The following is a 22,087-nucleotide window of genomic DNA, read 5'->3' as shown; positions in this document are numbered from 1 at the left end:
TGGATGCATTCATCGGCCATATTTGTTTTCTTATTACAGTGCAAGATCGAAATAAGTTCATAACTATTACATTGGGTTTTCTTGTTAAATCTCAATAGCTTATATCATATTCGTGTAGTTGAATAAACGTCATATGTATTCGTACAACATGGGGACAACGTCAAAGGTCTCCAAGTAGGTATCATAAATGCACCATATAATAATACCCCTTTAACCAGTGTAGTAAGGGTTAGTGCAGGTCCAGGAGGAAGTGACGGAGCCACCAGGGCCAAACGCGGCTTCCAGAGCCAGGACAGCCGCCCACGTCCCCATGCCGGAAGTAGCGAAACCGCAAAGGGTGTAGATCAAGATAGGTCCGCTGAGGTACCAAGTCTTCCTAAAGCCACGGATCCAGCGCTTGTATCCGTTGTCGAGACGAGTTGTCTCGCCGGTAACAGGGTCGAAACCTTCACCGGGGAGTCTGGCGCCGTCCTGGATCTTGTAGGCGAGGTACATAACTCCGGAGAAGGAGTAGGTGAAGTTCAGAGAGAATAGGCCTCCGACGAAGTTGGTGAAGGCGCCGAATTGGGGAATGGACATGGAGATCACGAAGGCGAGGATCCAGTAGAGGGGACCAAGGGCCCACCAGAAGTATCGGCCCTTCTTGGAGGCAATCGGGGGCAAGTTGAACAATTGCTGGCCAACCTCAAGGTAGACAGTCTTCATACCAACGTTGAAGTAAAGGACTAAGATACCGGGTTAGTCTATGATCGGGTTCGGGCTTGTTATAGGAGTGGATGATTTTCTTACAAATGGCGAGCCATCCAGTCAGGAGGGAAAGGACGTTGCCGACGACCTGAAGATTCTCAGGACGGACGGACTGGTTGACGTTGCTGTAGCTGTACTGGCCGTAGTAGCTATAGACCTAGAAGACTGTGAGCTATTGTCTTTTTGGGCTGGGTAAGAATATCTTGGTAGAACTTACAAAAGCACCGAAGAAGATGTAGATGACAGTAATGAAGGTCTGCGCGACGAGAAGACCCTTCCAGAAGTCCATAGGGCGGCGCATCTCGGACAAGAAAGCGATGAACATGACAGCTCCGGAGTAGGCATAGACCATGGAGTTAATACCGTTGAATTGAGCAGCAAACAGATTGGTGTCGGTAGGCTGGTACTCGGCGGGAGGGGTGTTCGTGAAGACCTTGACAGGCGCCATAGTCTCTACCGTGGACCAAGCCTTGTTCAAAATACCGTTCTCAACCGCAGCCGCTGGGTCAGGGCCATACTTGGCCGCCGCAACGATACTATAGACCACGAAATTAGCAGAATAACTTGGTTGTATGATCGGTTTCCAACTCACATAATGAGGAAAGTCACAATGTTGATCCACACCGACAGGTTGCAGAGCCAGCCGAGGTGCTTCAGGGATCGCATGTAGCCACTTGCCATGCTGACAACGAGGGCGATGATACCGCAAACGATGTAGCAAAGATTGACACTACCAGCAAGCTGGGCAATGATACCCGTGTTGCCCAAAAGAACGACAGCGACACTCAGGAACATCTGCAGCGACTGCATAAAGTTGATAAAGTGACGCATCTTGGGTCCGTACAGACGCAGGAAAGGGTCACCGAAGCTAAGAATTGGGTAACGGGATGAATCAAGTCCGAGGAAAGTGCGCCAGATCATAATGCCAGAGGCAAAGGCAGCGAGACCCATAAGCACAAAAATGCCGACACCGAGACCGTAACCCGTGTTGGCAAAGACATAAGGTGTTTGTGACCAGCCGAGAATATCGGTCGTGATCAGATAGAAAACGGATCCCCAACCAGCGTTGCGGAGGGCTCGCGCGGCCGTTCGCCATTCGGCGTCCAGCTCGTGCACACCAGCGGGTGCAATAGGAGCGACATTGTCGTCGCCACCGAAGACAGTCACGCTCGACTTCTTCTCAGACCATTGAGCAGGCTCGCTCGGGCTTGGGGCCTCTTTGGACTCGTGAACCTTCGCATCCTCGTAAGGGTTGCTTGTGAAATAGTTCTTAATGGTACCCATGAAACCATCACCGGACGTGACCGATTGGTAGCGACGGAACTCTTCTTCCTCCATTTCACGTTCGACCTTGGCCCAGTAGGTGAATTCCTCAAAAGTGACGGTAGGGTCGAGACGCGCCTGCAAGCCCCAGAGGCGTTGACGGACACCAGGGTGGGTGCCTGCGAGGGACATCTTGCGAATCTCCTCGGGCGAGGCGGCTATCTCACGCATCTGCTCCGTAGGAGCTGTCGTGGCCACCGGGCCAGGAAGCATAGACATGGCCGAGAGGTGTGGAAATTGAAAAAGGAGGAACCGGGTGAAACAAAAACGAGAGACCCGGGGGACTGAGGACCACGCTTCTTATATTTACCCCGAGGTCAGAGAGAGTGGAGAGGGTGGGCAGAGTGGCACCATGGGATCGCGCTAGACCTGAACCCCATATCTATGGATGTCGTGATTATTATTTCTTTCAATTGTATTAATCTTGCCGGTCAACCGAGTGGGCGCCATCAGCCAACTGTCACGATTAGGAAACAAGCATCGCTGGCGTCTTCTCGAATCCTTGGCGTGGGCTTTGGTACAAGGATCGTACATGAACTGGCTGATCTGGTGTGAGATTTCCGGCGCCGAACAATGGCCAACAGCAAAGTAAATTGACCTCCGAGCAGGGATGCCACGCGAGGGACCACGCCCACTGCTCTGTATTGGGCTAGCGCTCATGCCCAAAATCAGTGGGGAACCATGGATGGAAAGGCAAGTGTAGAGCGATGGAAATAGGTAATAGCCGTGATAAGGAGGATGCATCCAAAAAGGGGGCGGGAGACATCACTATTGGTGGAAGCGGGGATGATAGGCGTTGGCAAAGCATTTGACAAGCAATTTCCAAGCCTAGCCTTGACTGGTTCTTCTCGAGGAGTGGACACTCCTCGAATCCACTTTTGTCTCGGGGCCCCGACGCGGACCCCGAGATGCACAGCTGCACTCTGGCCCGTGTACCCTCGTAATCTCGTTTTATCTGCAACAAGTATTCTGCGATAGTGGGAATTGTTTATTTTTACGCTTCTAGTGAGTTGTTGTAAGGCGCCTGTGTCTATGGGCTCTGAATTGGGCATCTCTGGCCGTGATCGAATAAGCGAAATCAGGTGTGTGTGTGTGTGTGTGTTTGGTAGGAAATCGCTATCGCCACTAGACCTGGACTAGTCACCTGTTCTTGAGCGCATCGGGTCAAGTGGCTTGTACTAAGCCTAGGCTGTGCCTCGTGAAGTGTCTCTGGTTCTCGGGTCGGGGAGCATAGTCTCCACTCGAACACGGTCCAGTCGGGGTTGGGTCGGTCATGGCTAGTCCCAATCCTATCCTATCCAGAACGGGATAAGAGGGCATTCGATAGGGTTCGTCTCATGAATTGACTCATTGAAATTATGAATTTGGTATCTTGAACGAAAGCTAGGTTCAGGTTTGAACGATTGCTGCCCCATGGGATGTAAATATAGTGTGTACCGCTGGTAGCAATGGAGAGCTTTCGCTAAAATAACCCTCCTTCTCAACGGGATGTCGATGGGGAAACACATGTGGACCTAGGTGGGGTCGTTGAGCCTTAAAACGAACACTAGGTACACTGAAGTAACAGCATTTTCCTCCGAGAATTCCTAACCACTGGGGCACCATCGGTGGTCAAAGTGTGGCGATAGGAGCAACGGAACCCTCCTAGGAAGGTGTTGACAGACGAGCCGGCCTAGCTGGTGGCTGATGAGAAGCTTCTGTCACGCGGAACCTTGAGATGAACTTGTGGCGTTCATTGAAAGAGTCTCTACGCGGGCGCGACTGAGGATTGGTGAGCCCGGAGGTCTCCGAGAATTCAATCGCCACCCCACACACGCCACAAAACTATGCAGGGCACGCACTCCGGAGTAGGCACGCACTCCGGAGTATGTCTCTAGTGCCGGCCCCAGTAAACCATCTTTAAACTTTTAGATGTTTTGGCTTAGAATTTTCGGCAATAAGCTGACGGCTGAAAAGAAATATGTAAGAATTCCCGGAAGCTTACGTATCCATTGATCGATGGTAGTTGCGTTGAAAAATCAGATGAGTGTATCCATGGATGCAGTGTATATTATGGAAAGTACCTGAACAGTACCAGACTCAATTGAGACTTGATACTTTTTTTACCTCCCTTTCTGCCAATTCGACTGCTTCGCAGAGCGGGCGTGGTGATTCGCAGTTTTGACATGTCGAGCACGGTGCTGCGCACCCACGCCTAGAGAAGCAGGCTGCTCGAAGTCCTCGAAACCACCATCCAATCCCCGAGCCAAGATGTCCGAGGAATCAGACAGAGAAGGGGGCAGATCCTCGGCCTTAGTGCCCCAGCTCGTCTCATTCTGACCAAGGACAAGGACTAGGTCTTGACCCTCTGTGAACAAGTCGTGGGAGACCCAGTTCTTCGTATATGGTTGACCATTCAAGGTTGCGGACTGGATAAAACCAGTGCCGCCGGTATTGTTGAGCGAGTTGTACTTGTCCCAGTTGATCACGCGCAAGGTGGCCATCTTGCCAGTGATGGGCGACACAATGCTGACAGATTCGAAGAAGGGCACGGTAAGGAGGTAGACGCTTTGACCTGGGTTGGGGAAGAGCCCCATCATAGACATGGCGACAAATGAGCCCATGGCGCCGGAGTCGTCGTTGCCGGGTAGCCCCGTGGGGGTGGGGGAAAAGTAATCCGGAATATAGGTGCGGACGCGAGCGGTGGATTTGGCTGGGCGGCCGGCGTAGTGATATTGAAATACCGTCAAGAAGGCCGGTTCATTGCCAATGTAGGTAATGTTCTGATCGTGGAGGTAATCAAGGCGTCGCACAAAATTGGAAGGTCCTCCGAGAAGGGGTATGAGAGCGGCCATGTCGTGAGGTACGAAGCTAGGGTTGAGCTATTAGCGCGCGGCCACAGCGAAAGATGAAGGGAAACTCACAACTGGTACTCCCAGATACTCGACTCAAAGGTCTCCCCTGCCGTGTTCTGGAGGGAGCAAATACTTCCACTATCGTCGATGTTCGAGCATTTGAGAGGATCTTGGTATCCCCAGGTCCCGTTGAGATACTTTGGCTGGAAAAATCCAGTGAATCCGGTGTCCGTTCCATTCATATAAGATGCCTGGCCCTTTCGGAACAGGTTCCTCCAGTATCGCGACTCCTTTTCATATCGAGCGGCATCAGCGGTTTTGTTCATGCCATTAGCCATCTGGGAAATGGCGAAGTCATTGTAGGAGTATTCAAGCGTGCGAGAGATGCTGCGAGTCATTGTTCCGAAACCAATATGGTCAAAATCCTCAACTGGGATATAGTTGAGTTCTTTCCAGCTTTCCATGCCCCCGCGACCCTCGTTAGACCAGTCAAAGGGCTCCTCATCTGCGTCTTTCTGGACAGCTGCATAGCCCGCGTCCCAATCAATGCCATCTTTGATGCCTTTGACATAGGCATCAGCCAGGACATTGTCAGCATTTGATCCTCCCTGCGTGAAACTTTTGCAAAGAGACATGCGACAGTCGGGCAGCCAGCCAAGGTGGCGTTGGGTGTCGATCAGAGATCGTATCATCTGTGCCACCGAGCTCGGGTCAAAGATGGTCAGGAAAGGAATCTGGGAGCGGAAGGAGTCCCAAAGACTCAAGGAACGGTTAGTGACAGTGCCTAATTTCCACAAAAAAAGTCGAGACAAACCAATAAAATGAATCAAAGTACGGCTCTGAGCTTGTCCATAGAGGGTTCTCGCCTGTGTAGTTCTGAGGGTTCACCATTGTTCGGTAAATACCACTGTAGAAGTTTGTAAGGACGGGATCCTTGACCCCATTACGCGAGACGCGAATCGGACGCATTTTCTCGGTCCATTGCGCAATCGCAGTCTTGTGGGTGGTCTCAAAATTAAAGTCGTCAATCTCTGATTCGGCATTGGAGCATGCCTGCTCAGGGCTGATGAAGCTCAAGCCGACACGAGCCCGGATAATCCCATCTGCAGGGGTTTTGAAACGGACAAAACCACCGCCCTAGAAAATGAGTATATAAACAAGACAAGAAAATGCGACGTGGGCAATGCTCACCGGCAAGGGATAAGCATTGATGCTGCGTGAGATCTTCAGGTTATGAACACCAGCACTAGCCCTGGCATCAACAAATATACCGCTGTCACGCAGCCCAGCAGAACTCTGAAAATCGGCACAAAAGTGGAGGCCGTATGCTCCACTTCCAAAGCTGGGCAAAAACTTGGCACTGCCCATCATCCGGCCGTTAGATTCGTCGATCGAGATCGTCGCATTGTCTTGGCGTGAGTCGGAGAGATCCGAGAGATCCAGCAGAATCAGGGGGCTACTATCAGTGGGGAACTGGAAGCGGAAAAGCGAGGTGTGTTGAGCAGCAGTCATATCAACTTTCACACCAGATTCTAGCGTCAGGGCAAAGTAGCCGGGGCTGGACTCAACTGAGTCGTGTTTATACTTCGATTTCCGTGCTTTCTTCGGATACACACAACCATTCACATCATCGTCGGCACACTGCGCATATGGGAAGAGAGGAAAATTGCCAAGCGAAGGACTTCCACCGGTACCAGAATCGTGCATGCTCGAGAATCCGGTGACATTGCTCCCATCATAGGCGAAACCTCCCTGGTTGTTTTCCGAATCGGTATCGGCGACGGCCTTGGCCATGCCATAAGGCAGGGACGCACCCGAGAAGACATTTCCTGTGATCAGAGTTAGCGGTGGGCTCCCATCGGTGCGGCAGTCTCCATACCCCCATTGGCGCTGCCGATCAGCGGGTCTATGTACTGCAGCACATCATAGTCATCCGGTACCGCAGGGAGAGTGGCATCGACCAGCACGCGGCCACTAGTAATCAGGAGAGACAGAAGCAAATGGCGTGGCATTGTGGGTGTGAGAAATAATCTGAAGGGTCCAGACTGATATTTGAATATGGATTCTTCGGCCCCTGCAGCGCGTCATGCCTGCTCGCTATGCGATCATGCGCCCCTGTCGATCTTCACCCCGCGTTGCTGAGTTACATCGCGTGCGATTCAATTCGGTGTGGCTGGATAACCTTGACCCTGTTGATTCTGCAACATCTCATCACTCGGCGTCGTGTGACAGGGGCGTTGAGGTTGAGACTGTATGGTCGAAGGTCGTGTATGCTGTCGGGGTCGATGTGTTCGAATCAGCTGGTGCCTTCGAGAAAACGTTGTTTGTTTTCCGATGACATAGACCTAGAATGTTTTATCGCGAAGGGCCGCAGTTCCAATGAAATCGGTAAGATGAGGGGAGGATGTCTAGGATTGTAGTACTCCCTTCCCGAGTCGGTACTAATATTCCTTCTTTGCAATACTTGCACCAAACATTGCAAGCTACACATTTTCATCACTAACGCGTATCTGGCTTGCTTGATTCCACCTTCCCAACCATATAAGATACCACCTATATACACCTGGGATGGAGGCGTTCTCTCGCGTGTATTCAAAGGTTGTACAAAAACTACGATACTCGAAGAATTATAAGCTCGGCTTCCCTAGCACTATAGTCGATAGCCCGATTCCAAATCTGGTATGGCCACAGACAATGTATTCTTTATCGTTGAGAATGGGTTTCGTGGATATATAGATATGAGGGTGGAATAAGTCTGTCTACCGCTGCCTGAAAACGAACTCAGAGCTCGTCAAGGCCTAAGGGGGCCAAATGGCGTTTTCGCTGGTACGCTGCCCTCAAGGCGCACGACTTCCGAATTGTTGTGATGCCTCCGCATGACTCGCCCGACAATCTCAAAAAGCGCTTTTCATCACAAGATGGGCCGAATTTGGTTGCTCAATGCTCATATCACCCCAGTAGAGGCTCCTGCTCCCTGTTCACCGCATGTTCTCTCTTTGTGCCTCTCCGCCAAGCTATCACAAACAAAACACTCTGGAGGATATCCAAGATTGGAGGGATGATTGATATAGGGATGTAAAGTGCGCGTGCGATGGTATAGAACAGCTTGGAGGGTGTGTGTCGCAAGCAGGCATAGTAACTAGGTGACATATTAGATGGCTTTTGCTTATTCTTAGATGTAGCCGGGGGTCAGGTATGACTGACAGCATAAAAAGTGAGACAGTGATATGCGAAATCTAATATACCTCTACACTTAGATTCTCATTCCTGAACCCTACCTTGAAACACGCCTCTAATTTTAGCTATTACCTAGTAGTCCCTATTGAGTTTTAATGTATTCCCTGGTATTGATGTAAAAGTATTGTCATTGTTTGTAGCCTTACATAGCCTACCTCTCCCATAGCATTAATTCATCTCTCTTACATATATCTCCATCTTCAGTCATTCTCTCTGACAATCATTATACCGTAATCTCCCGCGGAATTCAGTAAACTTTCATGCAAGTTGAATGATAAAGAATGTAAATCTTGTGACTAGAAATCAGATGGATCACCCTAGAGGTCGTCCTTAAACTCATTGAAGAGTTGTGGCAAGATTTTAGCCAAGTCTAAATTGATATAATCAGCTTCTTATCCTTCAAAATACAAGATGGTAGACTCACAGGGCATTTCAGTGCCACAATGTACACGAATGTCATGGGCAACGGTTTCGGGGATGCCTGATCCAAGCCAGAACCTGGATCTCATCTCTCGAGTGCCATCTGCTTTACGGCGAATTTGATGAATGAGATAGGAGACTCCATCAAAACCCTCCATAATGTGTGCTGTGAAGTGTGTCAGAAAAGTTTATCTAGCAAGTTTCGATAACCTTTATTCCTTGGTCACCCTGTAAGCGCGAGGCCGAACTTGCTGATCATGCCCTTTTTGGGCATCTAATGGCCAAGAATCTCCGACAAGGCAGTATATTTGCACTTACGAATATTGCATTGTCATAGACGGAAAGCAACCCTTCCGTACGGGAGTGCATAAATAAGCCCCTACTGTTCATATTTTACATCGGATCGGATCGGAGTGGGCTGTAATCCTCATAGCAAGCCTGTTTCATACTGCAACTAGGCCGAACGGAAAAACTATATAAATTACTTTTTGTACTTTGATTATAACAACGAGAGTCAGGAGAAAGAGACAGAACAAAGACAAAAACAAAATCCACCGAATTCGGCGATGGCATCTCAGACCTTCAAATACACAACCAAGCTTGTCGGCAAGCGTGTCTCTGTCCTTGGAGGGACGTCCGGCATTGGCTTCTGCGTCGCCGAGGCCGCTCTTGAGCATGGTGCCGACGTTATCATCTCTAGCTCAAATGCCGCAAAAATTGCCAAGACGATTGCAAAATTGCAGGACGAGTACCCGGAATTGACGCGTTCTCAGAAAGTCTCCGGGTACGTTTGTGACCTCGCCAACCCTGTGGAACTGGAGACAAACCTCACCCGACTCTTTGAGCAGGCGACAGAAGGGCAAAAGCTACCCCTCAACCACATTGCTTTCACAGCTGGCGACGCGCTCAAGCTTCCAGCCTTGCACAATTTTACGGTGGATGCCGTTAGCGCATCTGGCACCGTCCGTTTTCTCGCACCGTTGATCCTGGCCAAGATTCTCCCCCGGTACATGGATAAATCACCCGAGAACTCTTTCACGGTGACTGGTGGGGCGAATGCTCATCGGCCTCCCGCTGGTTGGTCTGTAATGGCTGGCTATGCGACTGCAATTGAGGGTCTGGTGCGAGGCTTAGCGCAGGACCTCAAGCCCCTACGTGTGAATATTGTATCACCTGGAACAGTGCATACCGAGTTGTTCGATGGATTTGGTAAGAACCTAGATGAGCTTCTCAAGAGGTTCCGGCACAACACTTTGACTGGAACAGTCGGCAGCCCCGAAGATGTGGCGGAGGCATACATCTACATTATGAAAGACAAGTTTATTACAGGCACTCTTGTGGCGTCTAATGGGGGAATACTCCTGGTTTAGTTCTTTTCTTGATATGGAACCATCATTTGGCTTCTTGTTCTGTTCGTCACGAGCCTTAGCTGGTTCTGACTCTGAGAACGTAGCAATTTAAATAATTAGCCATCATCTCAAGGGTTTTTCCAATGGAGCTGCAGACTTTCCCCCGATCTCGAATTCCTTCATAGGCGAATCTCGAGTGAAATAGTCGTGTCCAAAATTTTGGTACCAATTATACATGGTGAGGTTCCACAAACGTCATGTAAAATACAGTCTGTGTTCTGGGAACAAGGACATTGGCAACTTTACCATGTTTGAATTAGTGTGTTTCAAGCCAGGTTGCGGGAATGAGAGTCTGAGAGTGTCAACGTGAATTTGATTTCAAAAACTACTGTAACCAGACCACAGCAGTCTGTTACATGTTAAGTCTTTCTCCGAATGTTGGGGGATCATAAACGAGTGGGATTCTTGGTTCAGGGTCCTCGGCTATGAGCATAATTGAATTGCTTTGTTGCGCAGAGGATGTTCCAAAACATGTAGTCCGTCGAAATTCCTGTGCTGGTCTTTTGTGTCCAGATGCGATGCACTTGAAGGAGAAACGTTTCAGCGATTAGATGGTGAGAGCCCTGCGAAATTCCAAATTTGTCAGTCGCCTTGTGTTTGTTGTTCTTGCTGGTAATCGGACATACACACGGAGAGGGTCAGGTATGGGTCAATGCCAGAACAATGGTTCTTTATCTCTTTGTAAAGTTCACAAGGCTGGATTTGGAGTAAAGAGCTCTCCTCATTGTCACGGTGAGTCTCTTTGTTGACAAGTACCTTATTAAATAGTGAAGCATAACCGCACTTTTTTATCCACAAATTCCCACCTACGCCAAATTACCACTCAATCCTCATCCCTTCTAGACAAGCTGGACATGGCTCCAAAACGGACAGGGGTGGCTGGTAAGACGGCTGCAAAGAGAACCACCACCAAAAATATCACCAAGACGGTTAAAATGGCAACTTCTCGACATTCTGCCTCTAATGACTCACGTCCTCTGCGCTACACACCTGGCCGATTCCTTCCTAGAGGGCTTGAAAGGACTACGCCGTCTCCGTTAGAGCCGGGCACTGCAGACTCATTGGAATTCCCTTCGCTCGCGTCCTATGAAAACCCAGTGAAGAAAGTCGCAAAAAGAACCCGAAACGTGATCGAAGATTCGTCCAGCGACGGGTCATCTGACGCCAGTGATTCTTTCCAATACCAAGCATGCCGATCTAAAGCCTCCAAGCGAGCGAGGACAGTTGTGAAGAAAACCCCTGCTCCGGTAGTTGAGGATTCATCCGGTGGAGCAGCTGGTGCCACATCCGATGAAGGGATATCTGAAGTTGACAGTTTCCATGGTGCTAATATTCTTCTGCGTTCGTCGCATCGGCCAGCTGAGCAGCTCACGAGGCGCAGGCAGCCTAAGCGAGGCGAGCAGGCCATGGAGGCACGACCCCCTGGTCTCGATAGCCCCCATCCAGAGGAGCCGAAGAGACGTGCATTCCCGATTGTCGGGGATACGTGGAGCGAAGCATCCAGTGATACTAAGCCGATACCCTCTGACTGTCATTCTGATAATCGGAAGGATACACCTGATCCAGACTTCCCGAGACCTGCCAAGCGGACGAACACAAGCAAGAAGGTGACTACAGATTCGGAAGACGTGACATCCAGCCTATTCTTCGATGGTCTCCGTGAAACCCGGGTGATGCCCTACTCAATGGGTGATCCTGCCGATTGGGGCCTAAATACAACAGATAGTAGTGCGTTTGATCGTGACCCGATTTTGGCTGACATCCATACAGAGTGCTTGCCAAATGCAAAATTCATTGATCTCAGGGGCATGCTTTCTTACTTTTCAAATTGGTTTGGGTCGAAGGACACAAAAGATAGAAAAGAGAGCAACTCATCCAATGACGTGGGACCTCGCTCTATCATCAAGGAAGACATTCAAGCTCCATACGATGGAACTGACCGTCTCTCGGATGTTTCAAAAGAAGAAAACGAGAGGATCGAAGAGATCGGGCGAGATCACTCTTCTGAATTTATGTCGGAGGACTTCGAATGGACCGACGCAGGTCAAGGCCAGATTGAAGACAATACTATGCTGTGGCTCTTCAAGGATGGATCAGATGTGGCAGAAGCCCAGCAGAGGTCACGCAGGTAGGATATATATTTTAAAAATACCTCAGAATATCACCAAGTAGAATGAAGGACTTTGCTTTTCCATGATACGGCTCTTTAATCTTCAATGGGAAGACAACTTCCTGTCCCAGACCCGGGGCCAGAGTAATGGACAATTATTGTCTGGACTTGCGCCAACTCTCCCCCGTCGAAGCTACTTCAAGAACGAGTACTCCGGTCAATAAAAATAAAAGCGTCTCCCGCCTTTTCTCGGGGTCTATTTGATCAAGATCGTAAATGGCGACCCTTCCTTCCAGTACTGCCGGGTCGTTGACATGAAGCTCTTTGGCGGAAAAGTTACCTGAAGAATTCAATGAACGGCTAGAGCGGGACTGGCTCGAGTCTCTGGGACTGGCGTTCGAGACATATCTATTGATCACTTTCTACGATTCCTTGGAGTTGACCGGTGCGCAAGCTTAGACCGGGCTGTGGCCTCGAAATCGTCTGTTGCAATGGACAGCTCGACCTCCAACTTAGCCGACCAGCAGGTTCATGCCCAAAACTAGACAACACATCCTCTTAGTAGGCCTCTCAGCAATCCTCGCGGCTACTTATGCAGACGATGTCGCTGGGTTGGTAGATGCCCGAACTATAGCGTGAGAACGGGCCGAGGTAACTTTTCTCTTGGACTCTCCACTCTTCAACCACCATCCCAACATTTCGCCTTCGAGACTCGCGGGTTTCAGTATCGGTCTTGGAAAATGCTCCGACCGAATTTTTCACTCGTTTCCAATCTTCCCCCCCGTCTCACTCCCACTCCTTTACGTCTTCTCTCACGCGCTCCCCGATCAGGCTCATCTTCCATTCACCCTCGGCCAAATTCACGCTTCTACTCCACCGGTATGCAGGAACCTATCAGTGTCCAAGAAGACCTCGTTGAAGAATATGCATCTAATAGCTCGAATAAACCAGAACCTAGTTCTTCCGTTCACCCGCCCCCGCGCTCGCGCATCCGCCGCCTTGTAGGCTTCACCTCAATCGCCGTCCTCGCGTTCACCCTAGGTCTCGCCTTCCAAACCTCGCGCACCGTATCTCGAATCATGTCCGACACCATACTCACCGACGAGGAGACTCTCTCCGCCTACACGCCTGAAGACGCGCGTGCCGCGGAGATTGAATCCCACATTCGCAACCATCCCGAAGCCGTCAAATTGCGCGCGAACCCCGATTTCAAGGAATCGCGCCCGCACCTCAAGATTCCCGAGACTTTGCGCCCGCGCAGTCTGACGGCCGGTACATTGGCCGGGCCTAACAAGATCGTCGTGCCGCCGCTGGTCTTCAGCGAGAAGGGAGGCAAGAGCATGGTCTCCCTGATGTACCTCGGTTCGGATATGTGCGGACACATCGGCATTGTACATGGTGGTCTGCTAGCTACATTGTTGGATGAGGGTTTTGCGCGATGCTGTTTCCCCGCGCTGCCTAACAAGGTGGGTGTTACGGCCAACCTGAACATTGATTACCGGGCTCCGGCCATGGCGGATTCCTATGTGGCTCTCCGGGCCGAGACCGTCAAGGTGGAGGGTCGGAAAGCGTGGGTCGAGGGGCGCATCGAGACTCTTCCCGAGGAGGGCAAGGCGCCCGTTGTGCTGGTTGAGGCTAAGGCTTTGTTCATTGAGCCTAAGCAGGCGGCTGTAAGTCCTCCAATTCTCAGGTGAAAGAAAGAGTGGCAAGGTGACTAATTGGCTTTTCCAGGCTCTGGCGAAATTGTCCCGTGGCGTGACCGAGTGAAAAATCTGTGATTTGTTCCTGGTTCCTGGTTCCTGGCGTAGAAGGATCTTTTTTTCTTTCTTTTTTTCGACTGACCAGAAGTGATGTATAGTTGGAGGTTTTCTGTAATAGCATAGACATAGCTGAACTGCATGATATACATAACTCCCGAATTCAAGTAGAGTCGAGATGGTCGTATAGAATCAAGATCTGCTATACGAAAGGAGAACCCGCCAAGATTTGGGCCCCCGCGATCAGCGCTCATTTTCCGCCCTTCCACTGCCTCTTACGCGGCCCGTTTTCACCGTCTTGTTGCCCCTCCTCTCTTTCTCCTTTCTTCAACCACACACACATCTTCACAATGGCCACGTATGTCAATTGAACCCCCCCCTGTATCCTCCTTGCATGATGCATGCTGCACAGGGAAAGACCAACTGACCCCCGCTTAGCAACATCACCTTCCACGCCCCCGCCTTGACCAAGACCGAGCGCAGCACCCTGTGCAACCAGCAGGGTCTGACGATCTGGTTGACCGGTCTCTCCGCCTCCGGAAAGTCCACCATCGCCGTCGAGCTGGAGCACCAGCTGCTCCGCGACCGCGGCGTGCACGCCTACCGTCTGGACGGTGACAACATCCGCTTCGGACTGAACAAGGACCTTGGCTTCACCGAGGCTGACCGTAACGAGAATATCCGCCGCATCGCCGAGGTCGCCAAGCTGTTCGCCGACTCGTGCTCGATTGCCATCACCTCTTTCATCTCCCCGTACCAGAAGGACCGCGACACCGCCCGCAAGCTGCACGAGGTTCCCCCGCCCGGCGAGAGCACCGGTCTGCCGTTCGTTGAGGTCCATATCGATGTCCCCGTTGAAGTTGCCGAGCAGCGTGATCCCAAGGGTCTGTACAAGAAGGCTCGTGAGGGTATCATTAAGGAGTTCACTGGTATCTCGGCTCCCTATGAGGCGCCTGAGAAGCCCGAGGTCTACATTAAGAATGTTGACCTGCCTGTCAAGGATGCTGTGAAGCAGATCATCGCTTACCTTGATTCCCAGGGTTACCTCCCTAAGCAGGAGTAAGTAGCTCGGTCATTTCTAGAAGTGAAAAGCGAAATGTCGTTGTACAGCGGTATAGATGTTTGAAAAAAAAGTACCGGGCGGCGTGTATGTCCGAACATTGAACAAATATAGATCTAAATTTTGATATCCATTCATCGGACAACCCTTTTTCGAGTAGGATACGGTAATAGAGTGTAATCAGTAGGGAAGAAACCACCGGGCCAAGAAAAAAAAAATATTCCAACAGAAATTCAATGCTAAGTTTGTGCTCAATGTACCTTGGGCTTGGTATATGTACGCAACGACCTGCCGACTGCCCCACGTCTTTAGTTGAACTCGAACTCATAGAACACAAATGGCGTGTACTCCGCATTCCCCTCAGCACCATGCATCTCATTGGGATCGTCCCGCTTAACACGGCCCTTCTTGTCACGCCCAAAGGCATTGCCAGCCAGGTAGGAGTACTTATCCTCGAGGTTCTTCTTTGCACGATCCGCCTGCTTGGTAGTAGGAGCCTGCAAAAGCACATATTAGCAACAGGTTCCTGTTGGAGCGTTTCACACGGAACAAGATCATACCCGAATCAAGCCACAGACAAAGTCCAAAGGCAATCCGTACCGCAACACCGTCTCAACAAACACCCGCAGGACCAGAACATGGATCCAGACCATAACGGCCTCGCTCCAGGCCGTGCGACCAAGACGCAACGTCTCGCCCCAAAGCTTGCGCTCGTCGCCACCCACACGCTCAACCTCCTTCGCTTCCTCCTCCTTGCCGCCCTCGACATACTTGAAATCACGCGGAATCCACTTCTGCTCGCGGGCCTTGTGCACAAACTCGGCGCTGTGCTTCTTGAACGTCGTCACGGCGTACAATGAGAACTCACTGTCCTCAGCGACCAATTGGGCAGAGCGGGGGACGACCATTGCCGCGATGGTTTCGTAGGTTTTCAGGAAATCCTTTACTTGCTGCGAGGGGACGGCGACAAGGTGTGTTTCAATAAATTCGGAGTCTTGAACAATGGAGCGGGGGTCAATGATGGAGGCGAGCGATTTTGTGGAGAGATTTCCTCTGTATGTTTGTTAGTGGTGCTTGGAGCGAAATTTGAGGGGCAATGCGAACGTTTGTTTCCGCTGCAGGGTCGCCAGCGTATTCTTAACCTGATTATATTGGGAGTACTTGAATCGAATATCGTTGTCGATGCTGGCACCCTCCTATTCAGAATGTCAGTAATGAGCTTCTTCCGTCAACTCGATCTGGTTGTGTGAACCTGCCTTCTGCAGAAGATCAATCAACTCGGAGAGCGACTTATCCGCACGGTATTTGACCTTATTCCACTGGAAGGTGCGAAGATACTGGTCAACCGGCTCTGCGAAGCGTCAGCACATACATTCTGTCCGGGGAGACCGTAGCGGGGAAGCTTACTGTCATTGACGACCTTCATGCGCTCAATCTGCGCCTCATCCCCCTCGAGGATATTCTTCAACGCATCGCCGACCTTGCCCACAACAGCTTGGCACTGACCCTCAAGCTTAGCTAGCTCGTCAGCCTGCTGGACGAGCGCATCTAAAGTGCCGATCTTGAACTCGGGGATCGGGAAGGAGGCCACGGAGCCATTGTCGGGGGAGACGGTGTTGGCGACAGCTTCGAGGGCGTCGTCGCGGTGATGCGATGGAACGATGGAGGTGGGGAGGGAGAGGAGAAGGTACTGGCTTGGCTTGGACATGATGTATGAGGAGCCCTAGACGCGGGCAGATGTGAGGTGGACAGTTCCAACGGAGCTCGGGAGCTGGGACGACGTAGGCGGTCGGGACACACCTGCAATGTCTAAAACGGAGCACACTGCCTTTATTCTACCACTTCAAATCAGGGTCAAAATACTACCGGCCCCAGAGTTGATGTTCATATTCTAACCTATCGGGGAGCAAATTTTACACAGGTCGTGATGAGGCTCGTGGACGATGCTTAATTCTAGAGACTTGATCCAATGCTCGCTCAATACAAGACCAAGCCCGTCAAACATTGGAACAAAAAGCCACACATGCAGAAGAAAGATGAACGTTTTACTCCCCTATGGACACCGGCGAGGCGATGAGCAAGACCGTAAGGGCCCGAGGGATTGAATAGCTTCGAACCTGCGGAATATGTAGGGGAAATCAGCGACAAAAGGAAAAAGACGACATGACAGGGTATCGCTATCGAGCGTGCAGCGCTGATCGTGAACAGAGGTGAGCGGGGAGGGATAGGGTGCGAAAAACTAGATGAATGCACGACAAATAACCAAAAAGAAGGCTTGGTATCTGTACAAGAAGAGCGCCAAACAGAAAATGAACTCGAAGGGAAACGAAAAATAATAAAAAAAAAAAAGAGCAGAAAGTAATGAAGCGTTCGCAGAGCATGCCTAGCCTTGCATGCCCATGAAAATGTCCTGACAATTATCCACCAGAAACTTGAGGACGTCGTTTTTCTTTTGGACATCGGTCATCTCGCGGGCCAAGCTCTCAGGCCGCATGATGGTCGGAGCGAAGACGACAGCGACGTTCTGACTGGTCATCAGGTTCTCCTCCTGGCGTTCAACGACACGCCTTAGGTGGAAAACGAGGAACTCGAGAACATCTCGATGCATACGGGGCAACTCTCCCAGATTTTTCTGGAGAAGCTCCACCCGCCCAGCCACGCTGGTGATTTCTGCAGAATCGATGATCGTCTCGTAAACATCGTAGGTGATCAAAGGCATAGGGAGCTTGCGGAAGTATTGCTTGAGAGCAGAGGTAACAGCGTGGATATCGAGGTCGGGATCCGAAATGTCGTAGTCGAACGGATTGCGTTCGAAACCATCTCGAATACCTTGGATCGCTGAGGCGGCACCGGACTTGCGGTAGATACCCTCCATGTCCATGCCGCGGAGTTCGACTTCTTGGATGCACCGGGTGACAATGGCGGGGATAATACTCTTCTCGTGCTCCATTCGTGCCTCGAGATCGGTACCAAAGAGACCTGAGGAGATAGTCAGTTGATTGTGAGAAGGAATAGGGTGATTGGGAGGCCTACCACCGCCTGCAGCCTCAGACAACGCGGGCACGCTGTCGGCCTGCGACATCTTGCCTCCCTGCTTGTTTCTCTGGTTCCCAAAGAACCCAAAGCCCTGGCGGCTCGGGTCTTGAGTCTGCGAGCGAGGCAGACCACCGACAGCCTCGGTCTCGCTGGACATGAAGGCTCCCTTTAAGCCCTTCACACCCTTCGCGACGTTCTGACCGCCCTTCTTCCAATTGAACTTGCGAGGTTGTCCCTTTCGGATACTGACAACCTGAGGACCTGGGACCACGGTAGCCGTAGCTGTAGTAGTCTCAGCATCGTCTGTCATATGAGCATAAGAAATCGACGGCGGGAAGTCGTGAGCAGCGGCGTTCATAGTCTCAACGGATGCCATAGATTTCTCCTTGTTCTGAACGATCCCAATACCATTTGGACCGCGCTGGCCATCCGAGTTGACCTTGTACAGTTCTTGAATCTGGTGCACCAGTTGGTTGTTCAGTTCAGCCAACTGGGCGTTCTTGGATGATAGCTGTTCGAATTCTTGGAACGTCTTCTCCTTCTGACGAGTGATGGTGGCAAGCTCCTCTTGAAGCTCATTACGCTGCTGGATGAGTTCTTCGATCTGAGGCGCATAGGACTCCTTGAGTTTGTGAATGGCTTCAGCGAGTTCTCGCAATACATGGTTTGAAAGCTTTCCAAGATCCAAGGGCCCACCAGCCGCACCGCGCTTCTCTGCCTCAAGGTGATCAGTAAGCACGTTGAGTTCCCGCAGAACGATCTCTCTCTGAGCATCAAGTACAACCATGGTTGAGCGCTTTTCAGAGAGCTCAGTGTTGACCTTCTTTACATCCACAGTAGCGCGAATGTTGCCTTCCATTTCCGCCGAACGTTGGCGTTCCTTGCGCAGTTCAGCGCGAAGCCAAGCAATCTCCTCGGCCTGAGAAGTGCTCGTGGTAGGGCTAGCAATCTCCGTGCCCGTAATACTTGCGGGAGATCTGGGGTTCTTGCCTTCCCTCCCGGTCCGTATACTCTTCTCGCTGTGGCTTCGGCCATGACGAATGGAGCTTGACATGCGGCGTATAAAAGAGTCGCTGGTTCCATCCTCGCTCATGAGACGAGCCAAATCTTCATCGGCAGAGAACTCGCTGCCACCCTTATATTGTGGAATGGATGGCGAGTCTGCGCCGTCCCGCGTATCAAGAGAGGTAAGCTGGTGCTTCGGCTGTTCAAACCCAACGTTGGGCAACGTAGGCGAGCCATAAGCGGAGGAGCTAGGTGATGAGCCAAAGTCTTTCCGGGCAATTGAACGGGGTCCTTTCTCGAGCGAGTCGCCGCGCCTTGGTGGATACACAGACTGCTGAGAACGTGAAGAGTCCACGGAGTCATGTTCATGAAGTTTGCGTAGCTCATTTGAAGGGCGTGTGGGGGCGGTTGTGACACTCTCGAGGGGCATCGATCGAGTCGTATCGTTAGCAGTGTCCTTGGATCTACTCCTCTCTGGGCTCGTCGCATTCGAGAAATGGCCGGTTTCTCTCATCGCCAATGGCAGATCAGATCGAGAACTGCGGGCAGACTCCGTTTTCCCAAGTCTGGATTCAACACCCGGCGCAAAGGGCTTGGTCGGTCCGTCACCGTCCATATCACGCCGGTAAGAATCTTCCCCACGCTCGTACCCTATCTCTTGATATGCAATATGAGGGGAAGGATGTTCCGAGGGAGTACGAGACGGAGGTTCTATGGAATAGTCGCGGCCGTCGCGAGATGTTCGAATTGAGGAACCTCCAGATCGCAGCTGGTTGAAGTAGTCGCGAGGAGGCTCTTGGATAAGCTGTGACTGTCTGCGCGAAGAAGACCGCTGGCTTTCTGAGGGATCAAAGGCGAGAGGGATCAGGAGCTCTCCGCCCCCGTCCGCTTCGTTGTTGTTTTGGGTATTGCTATTGTCACGTTGTGAACCCATGTGACGACTGCTTCGGTAGGTACTAGAGGGAAGGAGGAGATTGTCTGCGTGGAAACACAATCAGTATTGAACTTCCATGGATGGGTCGTGTTTTCCTTACCTGTGGCGGCCTCTCGTGTCGGAGATCTTTCCCGGCCTGCAGAACCATCCGGTCCAGCTATCTGGATATCAGCAGCCTCCACGTAAGCCTCACTGGGAGACTCATCAATGGACTGAGTCTCCATGCTCGGGGGAAGTGAGGGTAAGGATTTATCCAATTTCGCTCCTGGTTTTCGTGCCGCTGCCGTTGCTTTTTTCTTCCGTCGTCTTTGCATTAAGGACTCATGACAGTCCATACAGAATATCCCCTGCGATGTACGCGCATAGCGTAAGTTTTCGATTTTCCTCTTGCAGTTTCGACACCGGAAGCACTGCGCGCAGAATGCCTGATCACCGGTCAAAATAGCCAAGTCCTCGATCTTGTTGCCGCACGAGTTGCAGCTGTAGGTGCATGAACTACAAATTAGAGAGCCGTCGCCGAGAAGAAGGAGGTGCGCATCGGAGTCTAGGAGACAATTGCAAGTGCTGCATCGGAAGCAGTCGATGTGCCATCTCTGTCCAGCTTTCGAGGGGTTAGAACCGCTATGCGCGAGTGCCAGTGTGGGGAAACATACAAAGCTCGAAAGCTTTCCCTTCCTCTAAAATCTCTCCACAACCCATGCACGGGTATGGGATGTCCTCCTGCTCCATGGGGGAATCCGGGCGGAGGGACGGAGACTCCATTGTGAATCCTCAACTAGACCACCGAGTCGTCACAGTGTCCGGTAAGGCGGGGAGGCGAACGCCGCAGATCAGAAAAGTTGAAGGCGAGTCAAAGTCGCGGACAGGAGCACACGCGTTGCGCGCACATGCGTTCGCAATCCAGTCGAGATAGAGACAGAGCGAATTCGTGAGTTGGCAGATTTGTGGTGGTTGCGCGGGATCGGAGAGGGGGAAATGCGACAGGGGGGGTTTGAGCTAAAACAAAGACGAGTGGCTGAAGCAGGACTTCTGAGGCGTTAACGCAGGGAACCATGATCCGGTATAGACGCGATCCAAGCCACTGGTGTCCTCAGCCTCGGACAGCTGAGCTGAAGGCTAATGGCATAATGACAGGACGGTTCAGGCTGAAATAACCGGAGACCATAATCTCATAGATGAAAGGAATATCACATACCAAGCTACTCTCGCTCACTGTGCCACACACCGTTTCAGGTAGATAGGCGCGGGTGTTGTGACAAGCGCTCCAGGCGAGTAAACTGGGGTGGTTGCCCCTCGCGGGCGATGCTCTGGAGTGTGGATGATTTTGGCGTTGGATATAACGATTGACGATGTAGATAGAATCGATCGTGAAGACGCGCAGGGTATCGAAAGACAAGAACAAAGAAAGCAAAACACGGACAAAATTAAGAAAAAAGAAATGAGGTGTTCAGGTAGGGGGGGTGTGTGGAGGGGGGGAGGAAAGGAGGCCGAGATGAAGTGGCAGCCAAACTCTGGAACGGGAAAGTCACTGCACTTACCATGCACTTCAACACCCTCTTCATTTCCTGTCCTGTTCTGTCCATTTCCTCTTCTTTCTTTTTTTTTTTCACCCCGGTCTACGTGGATACTGAACAACGTGCGGGCCGTGCTGCCCAGGAGCTACGCACGGTCCAATCGGATCTACACAGCCCCTGATATTGCATTCAGTGGGATTTGATCACAGTCCCGGTGGGAGTTCAAACGTGGAGATCGAAAAGTACGAGATGTGTGCACCGAGACACTTGATCTAAAACACAAAGCACTGCCGGGCCCATCATCCATGGACCCGTCTGTCTCAAACACAGTGGCCCCCCAAACCGTTCGTCATCGGATGCTTCAGCCTCCCCCTTCCCCCTGAATGCATTTGCAGCGAAATTGGTGGCAGTTGGCTGTCAGCAGTCAGCAATCAGCCTTGTGGTGATCGCGGGAGTTTGGGGCCCCCTATTATGGCTTTGACTGGTGGCAGATACGCCTAGATATCATTTCCCCTCTGGGCCAGCTCAGCTCAAGCCGTGTTTCAGCATCCTGAAACGCCTGTCGTATCACGTGGAGACCGTGCCCGTGGCTGGTCTAGTAGCCATCCCTGCACGTTCCGATCTGGAGATCGGAATCCCCGAGGTTCCTCGATCTCGGTGTAAGGACGCTCGATCATATATTCCCCCACTTATTGATCTTC

The 22,087-nt window shown here is 51.4% G+C and overlaps 8 protein-coding genes across 8 annotated transcripts; 4 read left to right on the top strand and 4 right to left on the bottom strand.

Annotated features, from left to right (window-relative positions):
* Positions 1-210: 210 nt before the first annotated feature.
* Positions 211-2,289, bottom strand: N7477_003482 (uncharacterized protein; the record flags this gene model as incomplete). The annotated part of the gene is made up of 4 exons (XM_056965145.1): positions 211-725; positions 790-904; positions 965-1,283; positions 1,340-2,289. The coding sequence occupies 4 exons, from the start codon at positions 2,287-2,289 to the stop codon at positions 211-213; spliced, it is 1,899 nt and encodes a 632-aa protein (XP_056825098.1).
* Positions 2,290-4,172: 1,883 nt separating this feature from the next.
* Positions 4,173-6,916, bottom strand: N7477_003481 (glycoside hydrolase family 92 protein; the record flags this gene model as incomplete). The annotated part of the gene is made up of 5 exons (XM_056965144.1): positions 4,173-4,920; positions 4,974-5,663; positions 5,719-6,041; positions 6,096-6,733; positions 6,784-6,916. 5 exons carry the CDS (start codon positions 6,914-6,916, stop codon positions 4,173-4,175), a joined length of 2,532 nt encoding a protein of 843 aa, XP_056825097.1.
* A 2,211-nt stretch (positions 6,917-9,127) lies between these two features.
* On the top strand, positions 9,128-9,931 carry N7477_003480 (NAD(P)-binding protein; the record flags this gene model as incomplete). The annotated part of the gene is made up of 1 exon (XM_056965143.1): positions 9,128-9,931. One exon carries the CDS (start codon positions 9,128-9,130, stop codon positions 9,929-9,931), a length of 804 nt encoding a protein of 267 aa, XP_056825096.1.
* An 893-nt stretch (positions 9,932-10,824) lies between these two features.
* Positions 10,825-12,102, top strand: N7477_003479 (uncharacterized protein; the record flags this gene model as incomplete). The annotated part of the gene is made up of 1 exon (XM_056965142.1): positions 10,825-12,102. The coding sequence occupies one exon, from the start codon at positions 10,825-10,827 to the stop codon at positions 12,100-12,102; it is 1,278 nt and encodes a 425-aa protein (XP_056825095.1).
* A 718-nt stretch (positions 12,103-12,820) lies between these two features.
* Positions 12,821-13,774, top strand: N7477_003478 (PaaI family thioesterase; the record flags this gene model as incomplete). The annotated part of the gene is made up of 1 exon (XM_056965141.1): positions 12,821-13,774. The coding sequence occupies one exon, from the start codon at positions 12,821-12,823 to the stop codon at positions 13,772-13,774; it is 954 nt and encodes a 317-aa protein (XP_056825094.1).
* Positions 13,775-14,187: 413 nt separating this feature from the next.
* Positions 14,188-14,900, top strand: N7477_003477 (adenylyl-sulfate kinase; the record flags this gene model as incomplete). Its single annotated transcript, XM_056965140.1, has 2 exons — positions 14,188-14,195; positions 14,276-14,900. 2 exons carry the CDS (start codon positions 14,188-14,190, stop codon positions 14,898-14,900), a joined length of 633 nt encoding a protein of 210 aa, XP_056825093.1.
* A 305-nt stretch (positions 14,901-15,205) lies between these two features.
* On the bottom strand, positions 15,206-16,605 carry N7477_003476 (H(+)-transporting V1 sector ATPase subunit C; the record flags this gene model as incomplete). The annotated part of the gene is made up of 5 exons (XM_056965139.1): positions 15,206-15,394; positions 15,458-15,950; positions 16,002-16,093; positions 16,154-16,248; positions 16,305-16,605. 5 exons carry the CDS (start codon positions 16,603-16,605, stop codon positions 15,206-15,208), a joined length of 1,170 nt encoding a protein of 389 aa, XP_056825092.1.
* A 675-nt stretch (positions 16,606-17,280) lies between these two features.
* On the bottom strand, positions 17,281-20,634 carry N7477_003475 (uncharacterized protein; the record flags this gene model as incomplete). Its single annotated transcript, XM_056965138.1, has 4 exons — positions 17,281-17,876; positions 17,931-19,916; positions 19,973-20,473; positions 20,526-20,634. 4 exons carry the CDS (start codon positions 20,632-20,634, stop codon positions 17,281-17,283), a joined length of 3,192 nt encoding a protein of 1,063 aa, XP_056825091.1.
* Between the last annotated feature and the right edge of the window lie 1,453 nt (positions 20,635-22,087).

Source organism: Penicillium maclennaniae (genome assembly GCF_028827695.1).
Source record: "Penicillium maclennaniae strain IBT 15551 chromosome Unknown utg000003l:1.0-5670915.0:1.0-5674809.0, whole genome shotgun sequence".
Classification (NCBI taxonomy): Eukaryota; Fungi; Ascomycota; class Eurotiomycetes; order Eurotiales; family Aspergillaceae; genus Penicillium; species Penicillium maclennaniae.
This window is presented reverse-complemented; position numbering and strand designations above follow the sequence as displayed.